Source organism: Dendronephthya gigantea, unplaced genomic scaffold (genome assembly GCF_004324835.1).
Source record: "Dendronephthya gigantea isolate DGI-Jeju-01 unplaced genomic scaffold, DenGig_1.0 000031F, whole genome shotgun sequence".
Lineage (NCBI taxonomy): Eukaryota > Metazoa > Cnidaria > Anthozoa > Malacalcyonacea > Nephtheidae > Dendronephthya > Dendronephthya gigantea.
Genome location: NW_021163041.1, coordinates 1,589,705 through 1,601,793, shown reverse-complemented (window position 1 = coordinate 1,601,793; position 12,089 = coordinate 1,589,705). Strand labels below are relative to the sequence as shown.

General features: G+C 36.3%; 1 protein-coding gene across 1 annotated transcript; it reads left to right on the top strand.

Moving 5' to 3' along the window:
- Window positions 1-4,366: 4,366 nt before the first annotated feature.
- LOC114524519 (probable methyltransferase TARBP1) lies at window positions 4,367-11,603 on the top strand. The gene is made up of 6 exons (XM_028545619.1): window positions 4,367-4,929; window positions 6,466-6,705; window positions 6,936-7,328; window positions 7,421-7,487; window positions 7,615-8,305; window positions 8,477-11,603. Exons 1-6 carry the CDS (start codon window positions 4,420-4,422, stop codon window positions 11,439-11,441), a joined length of 4,866 nt encoding a protein of 1,621 aa, XP_028401420.1. The 5' UTR covers window positions 4,367-4,419; the 3' UTR covers window positions 11,442-11,603.
- Window positions 11,604-12,089: the final 486 nt, after the last annotated feature.

Here is a 12,089-nt window from a genome sequence, read left to right as displayed (position 1 = left end):
CTTTCATAACAAAATTTCAGGGATGGCTTTCTATAGAAAAAATGTCCAGCTAGGAAAACAGCCTTGTAATACAATTTACTCATGAACAAACAGCCTTTGTTACTTGGGTGATTTCTTCTGCAGAGTTTTTTCATGTCACGAAGGAAAGCGTTGTCGCATTTTTCTTTTGACCAACCGTAGTGATCTCCCTATTTTAGTAAGAAAAATATTTCAAATTTCACGCATGCATATCTATATATGAATGGTTTTTGGTAACTTTGAATTTTAACTTTCTTCACGAAATAGAGTGATTTACGCGACATTTTAACCATCTTCTTTGGTTGGCATGAAGAACCAATTAATAGAAAACCCCTTAACTTGGCTTTTTCCGGTTGGACGTGGTCATGCACAAATTACAGCTTCCAGAGTCTGCGTTGAGCGAGCTTTTATCCTTATAACATTTTAAATTGATTATATATTCATTTGTACCCGCAAAAGTATTTTAATCAGTCATACACTTTCTCGTTAGTTTCTCAAAGACATAAACTTTGTAACGGCGTTCAGAATCGTGCATTTTTCTTTAAAATAACACGCGAAATATGCTATTTGTTTAACCATCCCATATCACACGTTTATGTATTAATTATAGTTATACCTTCATGCAAGCTAAATGGATACTGGCAGATTTAGAATACAATGTTTAACTTACACATCTGTAACAAACGTCGTGGCGGTTGCAAGCTGGAGTGAAATCTTTTTTGTAGGGCCAAAAATTGCTGTTTGTTGGCGTGCTGCAACCATTGATCTTCAGTTCGCAACTGAAATAACCAGTCACCGCAATTGCCAGGAATATAAAGGCTGATGCACTTATTCTGTACATGTTTTGAGTAATTCGATGCAAGCAATTTGTTTAATTGTACTATACAGAAGCAATAGCAATAAGCAGCTAAAAGCAGCTCATTTTATTCATTTAGCGAGATTGCAAATTAAATACACCTGGAAAATTACGAAACACTCATTCCCAATCACTGGGGCAACCAGCCTGTTTAGTTACAGTAAATGAACATCAAAATAGGATATAGCAGGACTAAATTAGGATATAGCAGGACTAAATTGTCAGGCTGGCTATGCTACTGCTCCCAATCCCTTTTGGTCTCCCAGTTTTCCAAATTGTCAAACACATGAAACTGCATATACTTAACTCGTCATTAGTTCAAATTTCTGCGGATTTCTATTGTTCTCAATGGGGTTTTATTTCGGTTAGAATCTTAAAGCAAGGGGAGGGATAAGGGATTTGATATCTCCTCAGGGAAAAGCGGGGTTCATGAATAGAATTGAATTGATGATTAAATATTCACCGGGTTTTATCTATATAAAACCCGGCTTTCTGGGTTTTATACAGATAAACCCCAGAAAAGTAAGGTTTTATATAGATAAAACCCGATGCAAAAAAACAACACCCTGCACCTTTTTACGCACGCTAAAATTAAATCATGACAAAAAATTAATTACTACAACTAATCTGTTGATATAGCAGTTGTTCCACACTATCATACTTTCTCAGTCAATCTTTCTCAACACACAAAGTCAAACACGTTAATTCAAAAAAAGTTAAAAATACACTTATCAAAACTTTGCGTGATATAGAAATCTAGATCTTCGTCGCTGTTTCTGTCGCTCATAGTTTATCCAACCATCAACATATGCCGCTCACTCTACCATGCATGCTATCAGAAAATTATCCTTATCTACATGTCTAACCTAATTTTTGTATAAATTTAGAGTACTATTAAAACAAAAGCCAAATTAACAATTGTCCTGTCTAATTGACAAAATATTCCCAGAAGTGTTTAACATATGCAGATACACAGATAGATAATCTGCGGTCGAACAAAAAGATATTCACAAAGCGTGACTCGTAATTTTCTTTAAATTTCTTTTCCGTAGCCTTAACCGATGCTTGAAGTTTTTTCTCCCACCACTTACTGCATTTCTTTGTTTCGCCTTGTCGATTTACTTTACGCTTACATTTATCATTGAGTCGCTAATTAGTAAGGCTCAATCAACTACACGTAGCAAAGGAGCAATCATTCTTAGTAAAATCCTTACAAATTTGAACTAAATTAGTTAATTACCTCGAACATCGGTTTCTTAGCGAGATACATCCCTCGGGAGCGTAGCCCTCATAAATCATCCCTCGGGCCTTCGGCCCTCGAGATGATTTATTCGGGTCACGCCCCTCGGGTTGTATCTCGCTAAGAAACCTCGTTCTCGGTAATTAACTCTTACATAAAACTGTGCTCGCGCGTCCAATTTTTACCACCCCTACACTACAGGGTGTCTCAAAAAAACCGCAACCACTTAAATATGCAAGACATCAATACAGCTCTAAAGCACAATAGATAAGCACCTCTGGGAATTGAAAATGGCTCTTAATCCTTCATTTAAAATGCTAAAAGTCATTTTAGCTGAACTGTGGTGCAAACCCAAACAATAATAATATTCTTGCATATTTAAGTGGTTGCTTTTTTTTGAGACACCCTGTATAGTGACTAGTTTAAACCAATTTAAAAGTTTAACTGTTCACCACCGCGTTTATTAAGAATGTTTGAAAATGTTTTAATCCGCTCGTATTATTTCACGTCAAGGATACGATACCCAGAAGATATATACGGGGTCTCTGTATCCAGGGAGGTTTTCTCGTGCAAGTAAGACAAACACGGTCGTGTGTGTTTTCAGATGGTTTGCTAAAATAGCACATTTACACGTTTTTAACATTTTATTTTATTATCCATTCAGTTACATTAACCGTTTGCAATAAGTTTTTATCAATATGTTAAATCGTGTGTTCGTGCAGTTAAACTCCATAGTTCGGATTGCCGTGTCGTATTACACATCTGTTAAAACAAAATGATGACGCTGGTCTTCTGTAGAATAAATGACCAGCAAGAAGCACAGCTTTACGATACATATGAGAGGCGATGTTGCAATGATGTCCTCTTCTACCTCTTCTGCATAAGGTCATCATGTCTCTTAAGAAGGCATCGTCACAAGATTTCTTTGACCATCCGTATTTGTATCCCTGTTGTAGAAAGGATTATTAACTTTGTGATTTATAGTTTACCATGCATGGAGGACAAGTGAATGAAGTGATCTTTATTCTTTAGATAAATCTGCTGACTCAACGCAAGACAATGAAATAGAACTTTAATTCGCTTTTTAACTTTATATATGAACATTTGCAAAAACTGTCATTTGAGTTGAGGCTACGGTCATGTCAAACACGAAAAGGAACTGCCTTGCCCGGTCCAAACCTGGTAATTTTCCTGCTTATAGTGGAAACCATTCTTACGTCGTCGTGCACTGGACGTTTCTCATGCCTTGAACTTTTTGGAACAAAAAAATAATCGATTATAAGGAAGCTATAGCAGCCATATACTTGTTCAGGAAACTGCACGGCGGCATATATAATATAATTATAATATATGATACTGCATGCATGTCCATGTATAATACTGAAAATATCAGTATGAGAAATATCGTATGTCAAATATATACTTACACATCTATAACAGACATCATGCCGTCTGCAAGCCGGGGTGAACAGGCGAATGAAAGGTATATTTTTTACTGGTGAACTGCAACCATCTGTCTCCAGTCTACAACCAAGTGAAATATTCACTACAACGACAAGAACGATGATACTGATAAAGTAGATTGTTTTCATGTTTCTTCTTCTCTTCAGGAAACTCAAAACTTTGTGTCTAAGTTATGCTAGCTTTCCTTTTTATATATAAATGTAGTGTACAGAAACAATATTTAATCTTCAATAATTATTTCATTGCCACTGCAACGGTGAACAAATATAATTTTCACAAAACAAATTATATGTTTATGACTTGATGATTGAATATATCACAGCTGGAAATAAAACAAATTTTGCCATCATTAAGAAATTGCATGGTCAATTTGTCTCGTCTTAGAGGAATGTCAAATATAGTCCATTGCTGTAAAAGTAGCATTACAAATCTATGGTAATCTGACACCGCAATTCTCAATACATAGGCTTCAAACGATTTATAACTATAAAAGATTTATAGACATATAAAGATTTATAATTTGAAGTTTGTACACAGGAAAAACGAATCGTCTGAATTAATAATTAAGGATTTAAGCCTCAAAATGGCTTTTCACAGCTGTCAGATGATCAAGTCAACAGATTGCAGAATGCGTACTCAGAGAACTTTTAAAAGTTATTCAATAGTTTTCTCTCTGATAGCAATATAGAAATGCACAATTGTGAACCAGATTTTCTTTTTTTTTTCGGGATGAAACTTCATAAACACCAATTTCTGCGGTGTTGATGTTAATCCAGTTCTTGTTCCATTGCTGACGTAACGAGAAAGCACGTGCGTCATGCGATCATGATCGAAGAAAAAGATGGCGGCGAGGTCACTAGTTGAACATTTGCTTCGTTTAGACGACATAAAATACAGAAAAGCGAATATTCTAGATTACCTATCGACAAAATGGGAAGGACAGGTTATTGACTGTGATTATTTAGAGTCATTAAACGTAATAGTCTCTCATCTTTTAAATGTTGCAACGAACAGAAGCAATACTGCCAATACAGAGGTGACAGAACCAGAGACGTGTAAATTCGGTTTAGAACCATGGATAAAAGACGCTTTAAAAACCATATTGACTGAAACGTGTATTCCAACTCTTAGCGTGGTTCGACCAACTGGGTATGATACAGATAAGAGAGATAGGATGCGGATTTTCGAGTTAACATATGAACTTGTCGCAAAAATAGTGTGTAGAGGTCCTTTAGAAAATGCACATTGTATCTGGAGCTTAGTGTTAAAATCTCTGCAAAATTTTGTTGATGAATGTAATAGTGGTTTTGATATAGGCCATGGTGCAAATGCTGATGAATCACTACTTCAGGTGGGTAGAGACGCTTAAAAACGTGCACAAAAGCTCATCGTGAAGAGACTCATTTTTAATATTTATAATATATTTATAATAGAGAGCATTTTTGTAATAGAGTAATTTGGTCGTAAAAAATTGGGGTAGAAAAATTAGAAACCACGTCGTATTCTCTTTCTGTTTCTTATTCACCCCCAACTGAACACCCTCCTTTTATTACCATGTAAATCGCCGTTAAATATTTTTTAGCAAGTATGAAATGATAACTATCTTAGCATTTACCTGCCTGAATGGATGGATGCACTTTGCCAACATCCTAACTCTCACTTTTTCAATTTGGCATGTCACTATTTACATCAGATATAGATTGTTAAAGCATAAAATGGTTTTTGAAAACTATAGCAAATGCTATTATGTAGTTATTATGTAGTTTGCCAATTTGTTGCAAATAAAGCCTGTATAAACTGGTTGGGAAGTAAAAAGTGAAATGAGTTGTTCTGTTTCTTTTAGCTTGACTGCTTGTATATATGCAGTTAAATGCTCAATATTGTAAGGCTCTATGTATTGAAATTTCATCCTCTATGTGAGTTCTGTAAAATCATGTTATTGCACAAGACATGCTTTCTCTTAAATAGAGATCTGTGTTAAGAGGACAGGATTAACTTCAGATGGCACCTATGTTTCTTCATTTCAGTTATATCCACCAATAACAATCAACTGATATTTATATCAGCTGATTATTACTGGTTGTATAATGAAATGACATGATCACTTGGCAGACAGTTTATTTAATATTAACTTCAAATATAGTCCATTCTAGAAAGTTACCATTTGTGTAATGCAATGTTCAATGCTGTCAATAAAGACGTATTGATTATGAATTGATGAATTTGATAGTTAATTGGGAATAAATTTGGAATTAATTCTGGACTTTCTGGACTATAAATTTTGCTTTCAAGTTGACTTGGTGATACCTATGTTAGATCCATAGAAGAGGTTGACAGCCATACCATCAGCAAAAAGGAGACATGTGCCATTAATTACAGTCATTAATTTACATTTTAAAAGTAACATTCCTTAAGGATCACTCTGTCTGACCATGTGCACTGTCAAGTAAATGCAAATATCAAGGCCAGTGCTAAAAAAACTGGCTGGCAATCTACTAAGATGTTTTCCAGATGAATTACCTGCTCTATTTCTATAAGAAAAGGGCAGTCTAAATGTGTAGGCACCATAAGACATATCTGATGAAATTAAACAACATATAACGTTATTTACATTGAAGAGGTAAAAAGCAAGAACTATGAATAATATTATTATCGTTCATCTTTAAAATCTCGATGGTGTCAGTTTATGCCATCATTGAGGTTTTAAAATTGAATCGTAATATCTACCAATCTTTTGACTGAATTGTTGGATCAAAGGAATTAGAGACTTGTACTTAAACATTATTCTTGTATGTCCTTTATATTCGTTTGATGTATTGCTTAACGTATAACTTACCAGATAAAAAGATCCTTTTCCAGACTTTTACAAAGCAAGTGTTTTATTTAGGTAGCCACAGCTTTGGATTTGCTAGCGTATTTGCTTGATACTATCGACAATTGGAAAGAGGATAGATTAAAGTTTGCACAAAAAGAAAACTCGGAGAAAGAATCGGAAGAGGCAGTTTTGCATTACGTTCTTAATGTGCTTAATGTTGTGGAAAATGAAGGCCTTCTTTTTAAAATCACTGGGCGAATTTTACCAAAGTTACTGTCGATTAATGAACTGGAATCGTATCGAGATACAAAGGTAGCTACTGTCAATTTATAAAACTATAAATCATCCTGTACCACATTACTTAGTCATTACACTCTATACCAATATTGTGCCGTGCAGTCAAGATCGGGATGTTTCAGTCTCTTCAAATAAATTGTATAATTTTTAAGTAATAAGTGCGACATTATAACATTTCATAGTCGGTTCTTACCATGCAAGCTTCCAGGAAACGTAACTTGATCCACCCACTTTGATTTATGTAGATAATATGGGAGTCGGTCAAAGTTTTGAGACTCCAAGAACAGGAAGAATGTCATTCTTCATCTGGCTTCCTCAGGTCCTATGCTATCGTGTCATCTTTAGCTGACTTGTATTTTAAACGAAGTGGCGAAACGGTTTTTAAGATTCATCAAGATCCTGCTTTCTGGTCCATGATTCAGGCTGGTTTAGTCAACAATGACTCGTTAGTAAGAAAAAGAAGTTTGTATTTGCTACAAAGAGTGATTGAGATGTGTAAAGAACAACAACAATCTGAGAACGTCTGTCTTGAGCAACAATCAACACCAGTATTTTGGTGGAATATTTACAGCGCTGAAGAAATTCTGAATATTTGGCAGCAATACGTTTTTCTCCTGGAAACCTTGGAAGAAAAACAGGTAAATACAAGACGTCAACTCATCTCTTGTTTTTTTTTTACTTTCTGAGTTTAAAATGCAGTAATTACACGCGATATCTTTTTTATCATCAGCTTCATGTGATTCAACCAGTTCTTCCACGCATAGACGAACTTGTTAACGCAACGAAGAAAACGAAAGGTACGAAATAGAGATATAAGATATTTTCCATCGAATTTGATTCTTAAAATTGTTCAGAAAAACAGACGATTTTCTCTGTCTAACTACGACTGTGTTTTTAAAAATGTTAATTTCATTGTTTTTGTAGACATTTCTTTTCCTCTGTTACATGTTTCATGGCTGTCAGTGATCGTCCATAGAGCTGCAATACATGAGAATAGATTCATAAAGAAATGGGGTGTTATGACTTTATTGACATTAAATTTTCACGAAGTACCATTCTTACAGAATAAGACGACAAGAAATTTCACATGTGATACTTTTATTATGTTACTCAAGGAACCGACGTTATATGCAAAGAACCACGGCGAAAGTAAATCCGAACCAAGCGCATTAAGTAGCCATTTGTTGAAGTTTTTTAAGAAATGTCTTCATGCCGTGAATGAAGAAGAAAAGACTGGGTTTTTCGCACAAGTGTTTACGTCCATATCTCGGTATAATATCAGCCATGTTCCACTTACCTTTATAGTCCAGAGTCTTTCCAATGTACCACGAATTTCTGTGTTTGGCAGTGAACTATTAAGCAGCTTAAGAAGTATTATTTCCAACATGTTGAGTCATTCTGTGATCTTACGTGGTGCAGTGAAAACCTTTCTATTGAGAACATTTATGAATTTTGTCAACCCTGTGTGTGTCAGGGTTTATGAAGTATTGGTGTTTCTTGGTTCGTTCGCAAAAGAAGAATCCCTGTGTAGAGGAACTCATCTTTGGAACGAGGTTACTTTATGGTTATCTGAAAGTCATCTTCTTTTTCAAAGTGAAACGAGTGTGTTCTTTTTGTAAGTATTATTCGCTTAAAAAAGATTTAATGCGATCAACCCTCGCGCATCGCCGTCATAAATCGTAGGGTCTCTAGTAATAATCGTACGTTTAAATGTATAAATTTGTTTCATTCATTGCCTCTATTAGTAAGTATATGGCATAATAATGTAAGTACCTTTATTTTCCAGGTATGTAGATAGGCACGTGCGGTCATTTTTGAAGAATGAATACAGCAACAAGACAAGGGAAGCTGCAGTAGGTTTGGCTAAATTCATCCTCTTGTGCTACGACTCTTCTGCCATAACAAGGAATGAAATTAATCAACTATTTCAAGCAATCTTTTTAACGATAAGTAAAGCGCAGTCGAATGTGTATCAACCCGTCTCGAACTGTTGGCAAGCGGTGGAACTGCTTCATGGATTGTTACACGAATTGTTGGGAATGGAAGAAAAACTCGAAGTTGCTGATGATTTGACTACGGCTCTTATGGTTTGCCTGCAGGATATCTTGGAATGCCTCACACAAACGCTTGTTCGAACTATCGGTCAAGAAGACGAGTATGCCAGTTACCATGGTTATAGCGCTTATTATGCTTTGTTGGATAAAGTAAAATCTTTATGGTTATCTCGCAAATTTCCGGAGAAAGTGTGCGTACAGTATCAGATAGTACTTAACAAGCTTGCTGACTTGGGTCTCTCTCTTTGGGATGCGAAGACAGAGTGCACGACAGTCAAACATTGGTTGTGTTTTTTGGTTAGTTCAAAATTGAATATTTGGGTCATTCAGATTACTGACGCTACCGATTTTGTATTGACAAATGAACGGAAAAGGAAGTTCTTGGAATGTGTTTGGTTGTCTAAATTCACAAGCAATTTGGCTTTTCCGAATGAAGGAAAGTGTCAAAATGGGTCATGCTTAAAAGAAGAGAGTTGGCGTGTTATCTCGGAGGATATAATTACCACAAAGTGGCACTCAGTTAACTTGGCAATCAGCGAGAGTAACAGTAAAGCTATCCCAGCAAGGTTTTCGTTAGAAACTTTTGCTTGTAGTTCATATAGTGACATTGTGAAAGCATGTGTTGAAGCCCTTTCCTTGATCTCAGGATCAGCGTGTTACTCTTGTTTGGAGACGTTGCGACTTTGTTTACCATATTTGTTTCATGCTGGGGATGAAGACACGATAATCTTGCTGTTGAAAACCACTTGGAGTGTGCTAAATGAAATCCGAACTCGTTACAGCGGTTATTTTTGGCCAGCATTAGATATTGTAGTTAAAATTATTTTCGCACCAGAATTGTTAAATCTACCATCCGATAGTTTATTCACACCATATGTAAGAAAATACTGGGAGTCCCTACTTGCTGTTGCTGATGATCAGACTGGTTTAGTAACTGTCGCTGTTGCCAATATATGCCATGTCCTGTCTGGTATGTACCATTTGCAGTCGTTTGAAGTGACGAGTTTGGATTATCATGTCGATATTATCGCCGATATTTGTTTGTTTGGTCCAGTCCATAAGAAAGATCTGAAACTATTGTTTGACACTGCAGCTTATGTCAAGAGCTTGGGCAAGGAATCTGGTGTTATTAACAGAGTAAAATTTAAGGAGTGTGAATGTGAATCTGCACGTGTTCGAGTTGATCTCCTCGCGTTTCTGCTAAGTGTTGATTACAATGAGGAAATCAATTCACTGTTTCTTGTTAAATTGATTAGAGCTCTGCTGGAAAGAGACGAAATACTCTCAAAAGTCAAGGCTAGTCGCTTCCTGAACTCCGAAAACCACCGAAAGAAACAAAGGCTGTGGCAAATCATCTTGACTCTTGTTTCTCGTATAACAGATGAGGAATTTGCTCTGGAATTTTGCAACAGAGTGCTGAAAGCATTAGAGGGGGATAATCAAACTTCGGTGCGATTTTTCATGGAATTAAGCTTGGTGAGACTGTTTTTTGCTCGTATCCATCTTCTTGAAACAATTTGGGTAAAAATGAAAGATCTTTACAAAACTAGACTTGGTTTCGTCGCGTCATTAATCTCCATACTAACCCATGTGTTTCTAACTTTGGAAGAGCAAGAATACCAGATGATTTATCTACAGCGATTAATACCAGCTGTAATCCCATGCGCGTTTCTCAATCACTCTCAAATCCGTGCTTACATTTTAGCTACGTTGGAAATGATCTCCAACACATGTAGCGAAGTTGTGTGGTCTGAAATCATTTTCAAGTTTCCTGTTATACAGTCGTGCCTGCTGTTTAAAGAAAGTGTTGTTGAAGGTGACAAGGAAAAGAATCGACTGCAGAAAGATCGAGACTTGTTTTCTTTACATCCCATATACGATTTTAGTATTGAAATGATTTTTAAAACAGTACCCTTGATTACTGGGGTTGTGGATGACGAAATCGTAGCTCCTGAAGTATTTCAAAATGAAGGCAGTAAATCATGGATAGATGTCATTGATTTACCACTTTGTGGAAGGAATCACAGAAGCCCGGAATCTGGAAGTGAAAACACCTTACACGAATTATCCACAGCCGAAACGACACGTGAGAAAGCAGAGACCTCTTGTGCTTCGAGTATGACCTCTGATGTTCAAAAGAAAATCACTCCTTGGAATGTTATTGCTCCACCGCAGGAAGGCCAAGACAGTTTTGATGACTACCGTCAGCGCCCTGTCGAGCGCCGTGTTGGTGATCTCATCGTGGTAGCATCGTTAATTGATCGTGCTCCGAATCTTGGCGGTCTGTGCCGAACTTGTGAAATTTTTGGTGCTTCCAAGCTAATACTAGGTAGCAAACATGTTGTTTCAGAAAAGGATTTTAAATCGGTTAGTGTCTCCTCTGAGAAATGGGTTGATTTCGAGGAAGTTAAGATCCATGATTTGGTGCATTTTTTGTTAAAAATGAAGAGAGAAGGCTTCACAATTGTCGGTGTGGAACAAACAGCACAAAGTAAGAAGTTGACCGACTTTCAGTTTCCTTATAGCACGGTGCTTGTACTTGGAAACGAAAAGGCAGGAATCCCTGTGGAAATCATCCAGTTGTTAGATGAATGTGTTGAAATTCCCCAGCATGGAATAATTCGTTCACTTAATGTACATGTTAGTGGAGCTTTGTTAATTTGGGAGTACAGTCGACAGCACTTGAGTGACAAATGACCTAGGTTGGCTATATTCGTTTCACACAGGAAATGTTGTGAATGATTACAAGTGATTCATTATATGCACAGTTAAAAACCTTTTCTACATGTATTATCTTGTTCCCTATATGTTTGTAAATCCTTCAATTAATTATTGACAAATATTATTAATTATTGCTGATTTCGCCTACTAAAAACAATCTCAAAAATTAAGACTCGTGCCTGGTTAATAGTCGCCGGTAAAGTTGTTTTTATTACTTATCTTCTAAGACATGCCTGGGTAGGAACGCTACATGAATGATTGGATGCATGATAAAATTAAACCCTCAATAACGTTCCTTGTTCAACACCAGTCCTACCACCCATCTAACTTCAGCGTCAACACCGAACGATGTTTATGCTGTGCATGTACTTTTATGTCTTTAAAATCAATTAAGAAAAAAGCGGTGTGAAGGAATGTGTTTATTTATTCGCTCTTAAGGCGACCAAAGGAATGTTAGTATGAATTTACACCGTAGAAATTCCATCAGTCATTAAATTCCGCTACCATCTAGAAATGCATTTCACTATCTACACTATAGTAACATATTTACAGTGGAATTGTTTCGCGTGTTTATTACTGGTTTTTATTGGACAGACTCGTGTCTAGCCTACATGCTAATTATGC